Genomic DNA, 17,159 nt, shown 5'->3' on the forward strand with positions numbered 1-17,159 from the left:
AAACATGGTACAGCTTATCTTCATGAAACATCTATTATGTGCTACTCACTGAGGGCAATACTAAAATAGCTAACGTCTGTCTTTGTGTTTGCTGTGTCTTTACAAACGCCTTTTCTCTTATTTTTTCTTGTTCAGTGTTTGGTGTATGTTCAGCTTCCGTACATGGAAGACCTGAGGCAGTACATGTTTGCGTCATTGAAGAATAATAAGAAAATTGCTCCAACAGGTACAAATTAACATTCAAAGGCATTAACACCATCTTTCAACACTAAGCTTTGTTTTAGAATGTTTAGAATCTTTCAGTTCCAGTTTACTACTTTTATTTTTATTTTCTACTATAGTGTACGCAGCCATGGTTACATCAAGAGTGTTAATTTAAAGGGCCATAATACCCAAATGTTTAAACACTTGAAAGTGATGCAGCATAGCTGTAAAAAGATGACTAGAAAATATCACCTGAACATCTCTATGTAAAAAAGAAAGATATTTTACCTCAAAAGTTCCTCAGTAGCCACCTCCCATTGTAAAGGATTTCTAAGCAGCATATTAGTATGTCTGTCCTGGGACAGCTGAAAGGATGAGCCTCGTGCACTCTCATCTTATTTCCCTATTCAGATTAGGGAAGTTTACAATGAAATCTCATGAGAGTTAAGTCAAATCTCATGAGATCACAGTAAAAGAGTTCATGACCTCAGCACTGCTGATGCTGATTGGCTGCTGTTCATTTCTTAATTTTTTATTTTTTTTTACCTGCAGCTGGGAGCAGGTGTAGTATAACTTTTTACACATAACTTACTCTGCTGAGCTAAGGAAATTGTGAGGTAAAATATCTTCCTTTTTTACATAGAGATGCTCAGGTGATATTTTCCTGTCAGCTTTTTACAGTTATACTGCATCAGTTTCAAGTGAATTAGCATATGAGTATTATGTCCCTTTAAACGGCTTGCTACTTTATAATGAACATTGCCAGTCACTTTAGCCTGTGTACATCTGAGGAAAATCTGTTAAAGGTACTTGGAAACCAAATTACTTTCATTTATTTTGGAGAGAGAATAACATTTTAAACAATTTTTCAATCTACGTTGGTTACCAGATTAGCTTAGTTTTCTTGAAATCACTTATTGAAGAAGCAGCAATGCACTACTAGGAGCTAGCTGAACACATTGGGTAAGCCAATGTCAAAAGGCTTAAATGTAGCTCCCAATTGTGCAATACTGGTCCTGAACCTACCTAGGTATATTTTTCAACAAAAGATACCAAGAGAAAGAAGGAAATTGGATAATAGAAGTAAATTGTAAAGTTGTTAAAAGTTGCATGCCCTGTCTGAATATTGAAATATTAATTTTGACTTTACTAGGATAAAGAAAACTGAAAGAAACTTGGAAAGATTTTTTTTTAAACTTGGAAAGATTTTTTTTTAAACTTGGCAACAGTTTCCCAGTGTTCTACAATTGCTACTGAAAATGTTATTAGCGTAATGCTCTTGAGATTTTTCAGCAGTAGACTCAGATAATTAGAAATGTATTCTCTTAGTGTATGAAGATCTGTTTAGTTAATCTAGAAATCGCCAGCTTCACAGTATTTTTTAATTTCGCTTTTGCTCATGGATAGATGATACTTACAAACGATACTTTTTATTTTTTTACTACTATGTATTGTTAATATTAAAATGATGTAACCACCCGGCTACTTTATAATGCCACCTGGCTGGCAAAATATTCTGTGGAGAACTGTCTGTCTGTGTGTCTATATTTATTTATCTTTCTATCTATCATACTGTACAACCCCATGGCAGAACATGCTGCGATCTGCGATGTTATTGCAGAAAATGCAGCATGTCTGCAGAAAGTACGGATACATGCAGTGTTCCCGCTAAGGCAGTGCATAATTTCTCCAACATTGGTGTGTCCGGTCCACGGCGTCATCCTTACTTGTGGGATATTCTCTTCCCCAACAGGAAATGGCAAAGAGTCCCAGCAAAGCTGGTCACATGATCCAACCTAGGCTCCGCCCACCCCAGTCATTCTCTTTGCCGTTGCACAGGCAACATCTCCACGGAGATGGTTAAGAGTTTTTTGGTGCCATCAGATAAGCTATGTTCTATATGTATGAAAGCCAATGTGTCTCCCCATTTAAATTTATGTGATAATTGTGCCATAGTGTCCAAACAAAGTAAGGACAGTAATGCCACAGATAATGATATTGCCCTAGATGATTCCTCAAATGAGGGGAGTAAACATGATACTACATCATCCCCTACTGTGTCTACACCAGTTATGCCCACACAGGAGGCCCCTAGTACATCTAGTGCGCCAATACTTATTACCATGCAACAATTAACGGCTGTAATGGATAACTCCATAGCAAATCTTTTATCCAAAATGCCTACTTATCAGAGAAAGCGCGATTGCTCTGTTTTAAACACTGAAGAGCAAGAGGACGCTGATGATAACTGTTCTGACATACCCTCACACCAATCTCAAGGGGCCATGAGGGAGGTTTTGTCTGATGGAGACATTTCAGATTCAGGAAAAAATTCTCATCAAGCTGAACCTGATGTTGTGACATTTAAATTTAAATTAGAACATCTCCGCGCACTACTTAAGGAGGTGTTATCTACTCTGGATGATTGTGACAATTTGGTCATTCCAGAGAAAGTATGTAAGATGGACAAGTTCCTAGAGGTTCCGGTGCCCCCCGACGCTTTTCCTATACCCAAGCGGGTGGCGGACATAGTAAATAAAGAGTGGGAAAGGCCCGGCATACCTTTTGTTCCCCCCCCTATATTTAAGAAATTATTTCCTATAGTCGACCCCAGAAAGGACTTATGGCAGACAGTCCCCAAGGTCGAGGGGGCGGTTTCTACTCTAAACAAACGCACTACTATTCCTATCGAAGATAGTTGTGCTTTCAAAGATCCTATGGATAAGAATTTAGAGGGTTTGCTTAAAAAGATTTTTGTACAGCAAGGTTACCTTCTACAACCAATTTCATGCATTGTTCCTGTCACTACGGCAGCGTGTTTCTGGTTCGAGGAACTAGAAAAGTCGCTCAGTAAAGAATCTTCGTATGAGGAGGTTATGGACAGAGTTCAAGCACTTAAATTGGCTAACTCTTTTGTTTTAGATGCCGCTTTGCAATTAGCTAGATTAGCGGCGAAAAATTCAGGGTTTGCTATCGTGGCGCGCAGAGCGCTTTGGCTAAAGTCTTGGTCAGCGGATGTGTCTTCCAAGACAAAATTGCTTAACATTCCTTTCAAGGGTAAAACATTATTTGGACCTGATTTGAAAGAGATTATTTCAGACATCACTGGGGGAAAGGGCCACGCCCTCCCACAGGATAGGTCTTTTAAGGCTAAAAATAAGCCTAATTTTCGTCCCTTTCGCAGAAACGGACCAGCCTCTAATTCTGTATCCTCTAAGCAAGAGGGTAATACTTCACAACCCAAACCAGCCTGGAAACCACTGCAAGGCTGGAACAAGGGTAAGCAGGCCAAGAAGCCTACCACTGCTACCAAAACAGCATGAAGGGATAGCCCCCGATCCGGGACCGGATCTAGTGGGGGGCAGACTTTCTCTCTTTGCTCAGGCTTGGGCAAGAGATGTTCAGGATCCTTGGGCGCTAGAAATAGTTTCTCAAGGTTATCTCCTGGAATTCAAGGAACTACCCCCAAGGGGAAGGTTCCACAGGTCTCAATTATCTTCAAACCAAATAAAGAGACAGGCATTCTTACATTGTGTAGAAGACCTGTTAAAGATGGGAGTGATACATCCAGTTCCAATAAGAGAACAAGGAATGGGATTTTATTCCAATCTGTTCATAGTTCCCAAAAAAGAGGGAACATTCAGACCAATTTTGGATCTAAAGATCCTAAACAAATTTCTCAGGGTACCATCGTTCAAAATGGAAACTATTCGAACGATCCTACCTACTATCCAGGAAAATCAATTTATGACTACCGTGGATTTAAAGGATACGTACCTACATATTCCTATCCACAAGGAACATCATCAGTTCCTAAGGTTCGCTTTTCTGGACAAGCATTACCAGTTTGTGGCACTTCCATTCGGATTAGCCACTGCTCCAAGGATTTTCACAAAGGTACTAGGGTCCCTTCTAGCGGTTCTAAGACCAAGGGGCATTGCAGTAGTACCTTACTTGGACGACATCCTGATTCAAGCGTCGTCCCTGTCAAAAGCAAAGGCTCATACGGACATCATCCTAGCCTTTCTCAGATCTCACGGATGGAAGGTGAACAAAGAAAAAAGTTCTCTGTCCCCGTCAACAAGAGTTCCCTTCTTGGGAACAATAATAGATTCCTTAGAAATGAGGATTTTTCTGACAGAGGTCAGAAAATCAAAACTTCTAAGCTCTTGTCAAGTACTTCATTCTGTTCTTCGTCCTTCCATAGCGCAGTGCATGGAAGTAATAGGATTGATGGTTGCAACAATGGACATAGTTCCTTTTGCACGAATTCATCTAAGACCATTACAACTGTGCATGCTCAGACAGTGGAATGGGGATTATACAGACTTGTCTCCGACGATTCAAGTAGATCAAAAGACCAGAGATTCACTCCGTTGGTGGCTGACCCTGGACAATCTGTCACAGGGAATGAGCTTCCGCAGACCAGAGTGGGTCATTGTCACGACCGACGCCAGCCTAGTGGGCTGGGGCGCGGTCTGGGATTCCCTGAAAGCTCAGGGTCTATGGTCTCGGGAAGAGTCTCTTCTCCCGATAAACATTCTGGAACTGAGAGCGATATTCAATGCTCTCAGAGCTTGGCCTCAACTAGCAAAGGCCAAATTCATAAGATTTCAGTCAGACAACATGACGACCGTTGCATATATCAATCATCAGGGGGGAACAAGGAGTTCCCTGGCAATGAAAGAAGTGACCAAGATAATTCAATGGGCGGAGGATCACTCCTGCCACTTGTCTGCGATCCACATCCCAGGAGTGGAAAATTGGGAAGCGGATTTTCTGAGTCGTCAGACATTCCATCCGGGGGAGTGGGAACTCCATCTGGAAATCTTTGCCCAAATAACTCAATTATGGGGCATTCCAGACATGGATCTGATGGCGTCTCGTCAGAACTTCAAGGTTCCTTGCTACGGGTCCAGATCCAGGGATCCCAAGGCGACTCTAGTAGATGCACTAGTAGCACCTTGGACCTTCAACCTAGCTTATGTATTCCCACCGTTTCCTCTCATCCCCAGGCTGGTAGCCAGGATCAATCAGGAGAGGGCCTCGGTGATCTTGATAGCTCCTGCGTGGCCATGCAGGACTTGGTATGCAGACCTGGTGAATATGTCATCGGCTCCACCATGGAAGCTACCTTTGAGACAGGACCTTCTTGTTCAGGGTCCCTTCGAACATCCGAATCTGGTTTCCCTCCAACTGACGGCTTGGAGATTGAACGCTTGATTTTATCAAAGCGTGGGTTTTCAGATTCTGTAATAGATACTCTGATTCAGGCTAGAAAGCCTGTAACTAGAAAAATTTACCATAAAATATGGAAAAAATATATCTGTTGGTGTGAATCTAAAGGATTCCCATGGAACAAGATAAAAATTCCTAAGATTCTATCCTTTCTACAAGAAGGTTTGGAGAAAGGATTATCTGCAAGTTCTCTGAAGGGACAGATCTCTGCTTTATCTGTTTTACTTCACAAAAGACTTGCAGCCGTGCCAGATGTTCAAGCATTTGTTCAGGCTCTGGTTAGGATCAAGCCTGTTTACAGACCTTTGACTCCTCCCTGGAGTCTAAATCTAGTTCTTTCAGTTCTTCAAGGGGTTCCGTTTGAACCCTTACATTCCGTAGATATTAAGTTACTATCTTGGAAAGTTTTGTTTTTGGTTGCAATTTCTTCTGCTAGAAGAGTTTCAGAGTTATCTGCTCTGCAGTGTTCTCCGTCCTATCTGGTGTTCCATGCAGATAAGGTGGTTTTGCGTACTAAGCCTGGTTTTCTTCCAAAAGTTGTTTCCAACAAAAATATTAACCAGGAGATAGTTGTACCTTCTTTGTGTCCGAATCCAGTTTCAAAGAAGGAACGTTTGTTACACAATTTGGACGTAGTCCGTGCTCTAAAATTCTATTTAGAGGCTACTAAAGATTTCAGACAAACATCTTCCTTGTTTGTTGTTTATTCTGGTAAAAGGAGAGGTCAAAAAGCGACTTCTACCTCTCTTTCCTTTTGGCTTAAAAGCATTATCCGATTGGCTTATGAGACTGCCGGACGGCAGCCTCCTGAAAGAATCACAGCTCACTCCACTAGGGCTGTGGCTTCCACATGGGCCTTCAAGAACGAGGCTTCTGTTGACCAGATATGTAAGGCACCGACTTGGTCTTCACTGCACACTTTTGCCAAATTTTACAAATTTGATACTTTTGCTTCTTCTGAGGCTATTTTTGGGAGAAAGGTTTTGCAAGCCGTGGTGCCTTCCATTTAGGTGACCTGATTTGCTCCCTCCCTTCATCCGTGTCCTAAAGCTTTGGTATTGGTTCCCACAAGTAAGGATGACGCCGTGGACCGGACACACCTATGTTGGAGAAAACAGAATTTATGCTTACCTGATAAATTACTTTCTCCAACGGTGTGTCCGGTCCACGGCCCGCCCTGGTTTTTTTAATCAGGTCTGATGAATTATTTTCTCTAACTACAGTCACCACGGTATCATATGGTTTCTCCTATATATATTTCCTCCTGTCCGTCGGTCGAATGACTGGGGTGGGCGGAGCCTAGGAGGGATCATGTGACCTGCTTTGCTGGGACTCTTTGCCATTTCCTGTTGGGGAAGAGAATATCCCACAAGTAAGGATGACGCCGTGGACCGGACACACCGTTGGAGAAAGTAATTTATCAGGTAAGCATAAATTCTGTTTTTCCTGAGTGACATTGGCATATAAAAAAACCCAACTTTGATTTTTAATAGACCCGCCATTTTATTATCCTTCCCTGCTCATCGGCTTGTCTAATATTCTAGCACACTACTAAGGCAACTAAAGCATGTTGTCCTAAACCTCGTGATGTCTATTCCAATTTTTACTGCTCGGTTAAATCCGCTAGTGCAGAGAGCGCGACATTTAAGCTGGTATATAAAGGACTGGTGGCAGTCGCAGATAAGGAAGCTGTTCAAGTTACTGGGCAGATGGCTGTGAGAAAATCATTATAGGTGAATCTTTATGATTTTATACTGCACGCACAGCATATTCTTTAATCAGCCGGGTATACAAAGTACGCATGGTGCTAAAGAAAATAACAAAAAACCTGCATTTATAATAAGGCTCGTATGTGCAGTTAAGTCAGCGCCCCGAGCTCCAGCACGAAAAAATATTGACTTTGTACACCCTGTAGTGTTTACCCAGAGCACACTGTTAGGTGACTGCAATAGTTCACTAGTAAGTCTCCCAATAGCATTGGTAACCGGGTCAGCACTTTGACATTCTGCACAGGGACTCGTTGACAACTCCAGCTCTGCACTTAAACTAAATGTTTTAAGTTATTTATTAGGCTATAATAGCAATACCAACTCTGGGCCCCTTACCTGGATATTAGTACCTGAAATTACTTTGGTCATTAGGACATTCTGTAAATATACAATTTGCTGCCATTCTGATGTGTTTATATTATCATATGTGTGTGCATGGTATGATTGCTCATATAATTAGTTCATGGGGCTACTATGTTTTTTTAGACATTAATTGGCTTCTTCTACAGCATGCGTGTTGTCACTTTATGAATGTCATGTTGCTGGGGATTAGCTTCCTAGTATATATATAATATATATATATATATATATACACACAGTATATATCCTAAAGTGCACACTAACATTTTGTAGAAGAGGTAGGTCTTTCTTAGTACTTGAGTGGAATGGGTGTACTGTGTATAATACTGCTGAATACTGAGATTTTAATATATGCATTTCTCAGTATGTGTGAATGAATTTCTATGAGTGTGTGTTTTTTTTGTGTATAATAAAGTGCACACATATTTTAGTCACTTGGCCACAAATTGTGCAGGTGAAGATTTTTGAGCACAGTGCTCAACAAAAATTAGAGGGATAATTGGGCACATGCAGGAACTTTGCAGCACTGTGCTCTGGTTGCCCTGTGTAAGTTTTCCTTTAAGGGATACTAACCCCAAATGTTTTCTTTTGATTCAGATAGAGCAGCAATTTTAAGCAACTTTCTAATTTACTCCTGCTATCCTTTTTTCTTCGTTCTCTTGGTATCTTTATTTGAAAAGGCAGGAATGAAAGTTTAGGAGCAGGCCCATTTTTGGTTCAGAATAGTGCTTGCTGATTGGTGGTTACATTTAGCCACCAATCAGTAAGCTCTACCCAGATGCTGAACCTAAAATGGTCCGGCTTCTAAACCTTCAATCCTGTCTTTCAAATAAAGATACCAAGAGAACAAAGAAAAATTGATAATGGGAGTAAATTAGAAAGTTGCTTAAAATTGCTGCTCTATCCGAATCCTGAAAGGAAACGTGGGTTTAGTATCCCTTTAGCACAGTGCAGCCAGAGAGAAGCGCTGTTTGAAGAGAACAGTTATTGATTACTGGCTTCTATGGATTTTTTCAACCACACCCTTTCCCTTTCACAGTCTGCAAAGCTGTGTCTCCTGAATGTAAGATGTTCTTGTGAGCATTACACCCTTTTTATTACTATATTTTCATCTTATGTGATGTTAGACCAAGAGCAAAGTAAAAAAACATTTTTAAAACTTACAATATTTTTTTTTCTCTGCAGCTAATTTGCAATGCAATTTTCAACTGCTGCAATATATAATAAAACTTTAAAAGTTGCCATATTCTCCATTCAATCAACACATTGCAATTGAGTTGGTGCTTTAGTTTAAATTCCTAATGTTAAAATTCCATTTCATTTTAAAATGGCCTTAAAAAAAAATTCTGCCTCTGGGCTGTAGAAACATTTTGGCAGGTGTGAAAAAATTATTTCAAAAATAGAAATGTTAATAGCTTATTTTTATCAATTACCAAAATGCAAAGTGAGTGAACGGAACAAAAATTTAAATCAAATCAATATTTGGTGTGACCACCATTTGCCTTCAAAACAGCATCAATTCTTCTAGGTACACTTGCACAAAGTCAGGGATTTTGTAAGCTGGAACAGCTGTGTAGAAGATATACAACTCTTCAAACAAGTTGAGTTTGCTGAAGAAAGTTTAATTTCAAAAGTCATACTGCATGGCAAGACTGAGCATGGCAACAAGACACAACATAGTTATAGTGCATCATCAAGGTCTTTCCCAGACAGAAATTTCAAGTCAGAGAAGAGATTGCAGATGTCGTGTCCAAGCTCTTATGAAGAGGCTTAAAGATACGGGCAACGTTGAGGACCGTAGACACAGTGTGCAGCCAAGGAATCTTAGTGCAGCTGATAAGACAACTCATGCTTGCTTCCCTTCGTAATCAGAAAAAGTCCAGCGGTGCCATCAGGTCAAAATTGTCAGAAACCAATGGGACCCTGGTACATGAAAGTACATGAATGTACAGGAACTGGGGTGCAGAAAGATGGCAATAGATTTTCTGGACTGATGAGTCAAAATGTTATATATTTGGCTGTACCAAAGTCAGTTTGTTTGCCGAGGGGTGGAGAGTGGTACAAAAATAAGTGTCTGCAGGCAACAGTGAGGAGGCATGGTGGAGGTTCTTTGCAAGTTTGTGGCTGCAATTCTGCAAATGGAGTTTTGATAAAAAGAAATGGTCCACAATGCTGAGTGTAAAAAAGAACTAGTACTCCTGGAAGTGATGGTATGGCCCCCAAGTAGTCCTGATCTCAACATCATTGAGTCTGTCTTGGATTACATGTAGAGACAGAAGTAACTGTGGCTTCCTAAACCCACAAAAGAACTGTGGTTAGTTCTGAACGATGTTTAGAACAACGTACCTGCAGAGTTCCTTAGAAAATTGTGTGCAAATGTACCTAGAAGAATTGTTGCTGTTTTGAAGCCATATACATTAGATACTTTGAACAACTATACACATTTTATTCACATTATGTTTTCACTAACATGATAGTTATAAAAAATAAAATAAAACCATTGAATTTAAAATAAAATCTATGATTTAAGAAGCAAGGAAAAAAATAAATCTTCTGTTATCCGCAATAAACTGATCACGTCACTAAAAGGATAAATCAACAAACAGTTATATTAATTAAAATTCAACTCCAGAAAAAGTAAACCAGGATACAAACTAGGCATGTGCATTCAGATCATTCGGGATGATCCGAAAACTTCTGATGTGCAGGCCTCACCAATGACTGTGCTTGCTAATGATTATGCAGCTAATTAACATTTTGAGTCTAAATTGTTCCATTGATTGATGATCTTACAGTTGCTAACATTGTCATCACTTGACAATGACACTAATATTTCCAAACAAGAACCAACTGGCTGAACATGCAGGATTGTAATGTTTGTAAGTTGAGTCTGAGCTCACTGCAAAAAGGAAGCCAGGGGTGACTGCTTGCCTGTATCCATCTTGTTCTCCTCTTGTGCATCTGTCTCCAACCTAACTACTGATCTACCATTACCTTGGGAAACACCACCTTGGCCAAATAAGACTATGTTCAGGTATTTAAAGGGACAGTAAAGTCAAAATTAAACTTTCATGATTCAAATAGAGCATGCAATTTCAAACAACATTTCAATTTACTTTATTTTTATTGTTTAAAAATGATAGATAATTCCTTTATTACCCACTAGGTGATAAGCCTGCCCAGAGGGCAGTCTATTTAAAAAAAACTACAAACCCCAAAGCTAAAATGACACACAATAAAAAATGTAAAATTACAGAAAAAATAAACAAAGCTATCCAAAATAAAAAATGTAAACCTACACTAATTCCCCTATAAAAAATCCCCCCAAAATAAAAACACCCCCTAATCTAATACTAAATTAGCAATAGCACTTAAAAGGGCTTTTGTAGGGCATTGCCCTAAGTTAAACAGCCTAAACAAATGACCAATTACCCCCTAACAGTAAAACCCCCTAAAATAAAAAAAAACTAACAGTAAAAAAAAAAACTAAACTACCCATTGGTTTATTCAGCTCTTTTCCAGCCCCTAAAAACCCTAATCTAAAAAAAAAAAGCCTATGACTAAGCCCCAAGTAGGTACTTACCTTTCCTGAAGTTCGGTGGAGATGGTCTTCTTCCAAGCGGCTCCATCATCTTCTATCTTCATCCGGAACGAAGGCGGAGAGGAGCAGAGTTATGGAGCTGTCTTCCCCGCTGCGTGGATCCTCAGCAGCGGCGGGCGTTCCTCGGCAGCGTGGAGGCTCCTCTTCATCTGATGCCTGTCGTACACTGAAGATTGAATGCAAGGTACCTCATTTAATTTGGGGTACCTTGCATTCCTATTGGCTGAAATTTTGAAATTAGCCAATTGGATTAGAGCTACTGAAATCCTTTTGACTGTTCAAATCAGCCAATAAAATTTCAGTAGATCTCATTCTATTGGCTGATTTTAAAATTTCAGCCAATAGGAATGCAAGGTACCCCAATAAATATGGGGTACCTTGCATTCAGTCTTCAGTGTGCGACGGACGATCGCATGAAAAGGAGCCTCCACGCCGCTGAGGATCCGTGCATCGGGGAAGCCAGCTCCGCACCGCCTTCGCTTCGGATGAATATAGAAGATGATGGAGCAGCCTGGAAGAAGACCTTGTCTGCCAGACTTCGGATTTTTTAAATTTTTTTTTTTTTTTTTATATTTTTAAGATTAGGGATTTAAGGGGTTGTAAAAGAGCTGATTGCCTTTTTAAGGGCAGTAAAAGAGCTGAATGTCCTTTTTAAGGGCAATGCCCATACTGTAGGTGCAATGGGTAGTTTAGGTTTTTTTAGTGTTAGTTTTTTTTTTGGGGGGGTTTGGTGGGTGTTTTTTTTTTTACTGTTACAGGGGATTTAGTATTTTTTTAAATGTAAAAGAGCTGTTTAACTTGGGGCAATGCCCTACAAAAGGCCCTTATTTTTATAGGGATTAGTTTAAAAAATTTTTTTATTTTGATAAATTTTGTTTATTTTTTTTCTGTAATTTTAGAGTTTTTTATTTTTTGTAATTTTAGATAATTTTTTTTGTAATTTAATGTTAGGTTTTATTTAAGTGTAACTTAGTATTGGGGTTACTTTAGGGGGTGTTAGGTTAGGGGGCTTAGTAATTAAATTAGCTATTTGTGTTGTGGGGGGTTGGCGGTTTAGTAGTTAATAGGTTAATTATGTTTATTGCGATGTGTGGGTTTGGCGGTTTAGGGGTTAATAGGTTAATTAGGTTTATTACGATGTGGGGGGTTGGCGGTTTAGGGGTTGATATGTTCGGTTTATTGTGATGTGAGGGGTTGGCGGTTTAGGGGTTAATAGGTTAATTAGGTTTATTGCGATGTGGGGGGTTGGCGGTTTAGGGGTTAATAGGTTAATTAGGTTTATTGCGATGTGGGGGATTGGCGGTTTAGGTGTTAGGTTTATTGCGATGTGGGGGGGTTGGCGGTTTAGGGGTAAATAGGTTAATTAGGTTTATTGCGATGTGGGAGGTTGGGGGTTTAGGGGTTATTTGCGGATTAGGGGTTCATTACTTTCTTATTGTTGGCGGTTTTAGTGTTTGTTAATACTTTGTGCGGAAGGTTAGTTTTTTTTTGTTATACTTCTTGTGGGCGATTAGGTTTTTTTATTTCTTGCGGGAGTTTATGTGTTTTTTCGTTGTTTCGTGTGGGCGGTTGCATGTTTTTTTTGTGTGTTTTTTTAAAGGCTTCGTTTGCCTACACTGCATCAAGGTGGATTCCGAAAATGGCAGGGTGGTGAAAAAATCGGATTCTTTCACCACCCTGCCATTTTCGGAGTCCACCTCTGCATCCAGGTGGATTCTTTTGGCTGCACGTGCAGCCAACATTCTTTTGGCTGCCTCGCTCAACCAACATTCCTTTGAGGATGCGTGTGCAACTGGCGACGGACGCGTTACAAAAGTGATTATAGTATAGATTCCCCAGTTTTGCATAACCAACACTGTTATATTAATATACTTTCTACCTCTGTGATTACCTTGTATCTAAGCCTCTTCTGACAGCCCCCTTATAATATGGTTATTTCTTTATTATCTATTGATTTGCATTTTAGCCAATTAGTGCTGGGTCCTTCACAACTCCACTGGAGAGAGCACAATGTTATCCAATATGGCACACATGGATTCACAGTCTACTGTGCTGTAAAGCTAATAAAAAAGCATGTGATAAGAGGCTGTCTGTAGTGGCTTAGAAACAGGCAGAAATTAAAAGGTTTAAAGGGATACTAAACCCAAATTTTTTCTTTCATTATTCGGATAGAGCATGCAATTTTGAGCAACTTTCTAATTTACACTATTATAAATTTGTATTCATTGCTCTTGCTATCTTTATTTGAAAAAGCAGGAATGTAAGCATAGGGGCATAGGGGCCGGCTCATATTTGGTTCAGCACCTGGGTAGCCCCTGCTGATTGGTGACTAAATGTAGCAAACCAATCAGCAAGTGATACCCAGGTACTGAACCAAAAAATGTGCCAGCTCTTAACCTTATTTTCCTGCTTTTACAAAAAACATAGCAAGAGACTGAAGAACAATTGATAATAGGAGTAAATTAGAAAGTTGCTTAAAATTGCTGTTCTATCTGACTCATAAAAGAAAAAATGTGGGTTTAGTATCCTTTTAAATGTTATAAAGTATATTAATATAACAATGTTTGTACAAAGCTGGGGAATGGGTAGTAAAAGGGGTTATCAATTTTTTTTAAACTAGTTCCCATGTGAATAGGTCCCTCAATTCCCCCTGTATTTGTCTGTAAAATTTTGTCTTTTATTGTATTGTTTCTCCGTTGTACTTTTATCCTTGTACCCTTGGGCAGCGCTGTGGAATCTGTTGGCGCTTTATAAATAAATAATAAACAATAATAATTTTGGTGTAGACTGTCCCTTTTAATTTACTTTAATTTTGACTTTACTGCCCCTTTAAGCTATTTTGTCATTCCGTTTCCCTCTACATGTGTGTGTGTGTGTGTGTGTGTACATATATATGGGAAGGGGCAAAATTCAGTCTTACATTTATTATGATTTTTGTGAAATATGACCTCCTACACCTATTTCATTGCTAATTAATGTGGGTCTATCAACAGCTGCCTGTTGTTGTGGGGCTGCTCTTCAGTTTTTTGACACTGTTCTCCAATAGGAACTGTATACAGATGTGTTGTTGCTTTAGTGCAGGGGTGTCCAAACTTTTTTGGAAGAGTGCCAGATTTCATGAAGTGAACATGTGCGAGGGCCGACCATTTTGCCTGACATTCTTTGAACCATTTTAAAATAAATGCAAATTAACTATTTTATGCAAAGTTTATTGAAAACGGCATACTTTTACATTTTGTGACTTGGATGACAAATCTAAACAGGTGTTAAATCACTCTGCCTTTAATATAAAAAAACAGGAAGCTGAAATATGTCAGGAACATTGTAAAGTACATTACACAAACTAATAAAGGTTGTCTGTCAACTTTTAAGTTCAGAAAATGTGAACAGGAACATAACACCAAGTATACATGTGTTCAAATATATTTATAACAACGTTTCTCCCAAGAAAAAGCTGTGTATGCTGTGCCTTTTACGTTTTTACATTGAATGACATGTCATAAATTGAACTGATTTGGGCTTTCCCCTTCTTCCTGTGCCGGCTGATGACGTCAAACCAGATATCTCAGGAGTCCTGAGCGGCACTCGGGGACTCACTGAGCGGCGCTCTGGGACTTAACTGAGCGGCGGTCGGGGACTCACTGGGGGGCCGTATAATGTATATTTGTAAAATTATCTGTGGGGCCATATCAGTCCGGTACTCGTGCCGCAATTGGCCCGCGGGCCGGACTTTGGACATGCCTGCTTTAGTGATACTCAAATTCAGTTGCGTGTAAATTATGTTCTACTCATTACACTGCAAAAGTCACTTTTCTCAGTAACATTTCTTTTTATTATGTACTAACTATTTGGAGTGCATTATACAGTGGTGCGGGCTATAACTGTCAATGTTTTTTACCTATCCTTCTGCAGAGTATGCAGGTACATTTGTGAACTTCTGAAGTCGCAGTCGGTAATTTTCAGAGACAGATTTATTCTTGCAAAAATGCAGCACACGAAGATCTGTGCAAATGCACTTTAACATGAAATTTGCTGCCATCTTTGGCATTCATTTCCTCCTGAAGTTCACGGCTGTACACGCTTAACCCCTTAAGGACAAGGCCATTTTTCATTTTTTTTCCTTTGACAAGGGCTATTTTCACATTTCTGTGGTGTTTGTGTTTCGCTCCAATTTTCCTCTTACTCATTTACTGTACACACACATATTATATACCGTTTTTCTCGCCATTAAATGGACTTTCTAAAGATACCATTATTTTCATCATATCTTATAATTTACCATAAAAAAATTATAAAATATGATGAAAAAAACACACTTTTTCTAACTTTGAACCCCAAAATCTGTTGCACATCTACAACCTCCAAAAAACACCAATGCTAAAAAGTTTCTAAATTTTGTCCTGAGTTTAGAACTACCCAATGTTTACATGTTCTTTGCTTTTTATGCAAGTTATAGGGCAATAAGTACAATTAGCACTTCGCTATTTCCAAACCATTTTTTTTCAAAATTAGCGCTAGTTACATTGGAACACTGATATCTGTCTGCAATCCCTGAATATCCCTTGACATGTATATATTGTTTTTAGTAGACATCCCAAAGTATTGATCTAGGCCCATTTTGGTATAGTTCATGCCACCATTTCACCGCCAAATGCACGATCAAATAAAAAAAATCGTTCACTTTTTCACTAACTTTTTCACAAATATTAGGTTTCTCACTGAAATTATTTACAAACAACTTGTGCAATAATGGCACAAATGGTTGTAAATGCTTCTCTGGGATCCCCTTTGTTCAGAAATAGCAGACATATATGGCTTTGGCTTTGCTTTTTGGTAATTAGAAGGCCGCTAAATGGCGCTGCGCACCACATTTGTATTAGGCCCAGCAGTGAAGGGGTTAATTAGGGAGCTTGTAGGGTTAATTTTAGCTGTAGTGTAGTAGACAACCCAAAGTATTGATCTAGGCCAATTTTGATATATTTCATGCCACCATTTCACTGCCAAAGTTCACTTTTTCACTAACTTTGGGTTTCTCACTGAAATTATTTACAAACAGCTTGTGCAATTATGGCACAAATGGTTGTAAATGCTTCTCTGGGATCCCCTTTGTTCAGAAATAGCAGACATATATGGCTTTGGCATTACTTTTTGGTAATTAGAAGGCTGCTAAATGCCGCTGCGCACCAAACTTGTATTATGCCCAGCAGTGACGGGGTTAATTAGGTAGCTTGTAGGGAGCTTGAAGGGTTAATTTTAGCTTTAGTGTAGAAATCAGTCTCCCACCTGACACATCCCACCCCCTGATCCCTCCCAAACAGCTCTCTTCCCTCCCCCACCCCACAATTGTCCCTGCCATCTTAAGTACTGGCAGAAAGTCTGCCAGTACTAAAATAAGTTTTATTTTGTTTTTTTTTTAATTATTAATTTTTTTTTTTATCATATTCTGCTGTGTAGGATCCCCCCTTAGCCCCCAACCTGCCTGCCCCCCCCATGAGCTCTCTAACCCTCCCCCCACTAACTATTAGCCACCATTTTGGGTACTGGCAGCTGTCTGCCAGTACCCACTTTGCAAAATAACTTTTTATTATTTTTATAAACCTAACTTTTTCTGTAGTGTAGCTGTCCCCTGCATACCCTACACCCTCCCCCTCCCAGATCATTCCCAGATCACCCCCAGATCACTGCTCCTCTGCAACCACCACCCTCTCCCACCAAAAAAAAAAATCCCCAGCAACTGTTAGATCGCGGGTGCGCGCGCACCCGCCCCTCACCGTCAGCGCGTGCTCCCGCGCATACCCGGCATAGAGAATAGCCGGAAGGAAGTTCCCAAGTGATGGGCCGCCCACCCACCTCCCTTCAATGGCTCCCACCCACCAACAATCGGCACCATCACTCTCTCTGCATCGGTGTGCCTAAAAAGGTATTGCAGTGATGCCTCAATATCGAGGCATCACTACAATACCTTGAAAGCGGCTGGAAGCGATCAG

At 39.9% G+C, this 17,159-nt stretch overlaps 1 protein-coding gene across 1 annotated transcript in view; it reads left to right on the top strand.

Annotated features, from left to right (window-relative positions):
• The window catches only part of XRCC5 (X-ray repair cross complementing 5), a 484,719-nt gene that overhangs the window by 214,495 nt on the left and 253,065 nt on the right, over nucleotides 1-17,159 (top strand). The window contains exon 13 of the mRNA XM_053698104.1: nucleotides 136-226. Coding sequence (XP_053554079.1) covers nucleotides 136-226 — 91 coding nt within the window. The remainder of the gene's footprint in view (nucleotides 1-135; nucleotides 227-17,159) is intronic.

This window comes from Bombina bombina, chromosome 1 (genome assembly GCF_027579735.1).
Source record: "Bombina bombina isolate aBomBom1 chromosome 1, aBomBom1.pri, whole genome shotgun sequence".
Lineage (NCBI taxonomy): Eukaryota > Metazoa > Chordata > Amphibia > Anura > Bombinatoridae > Bombina > Bombina bombina.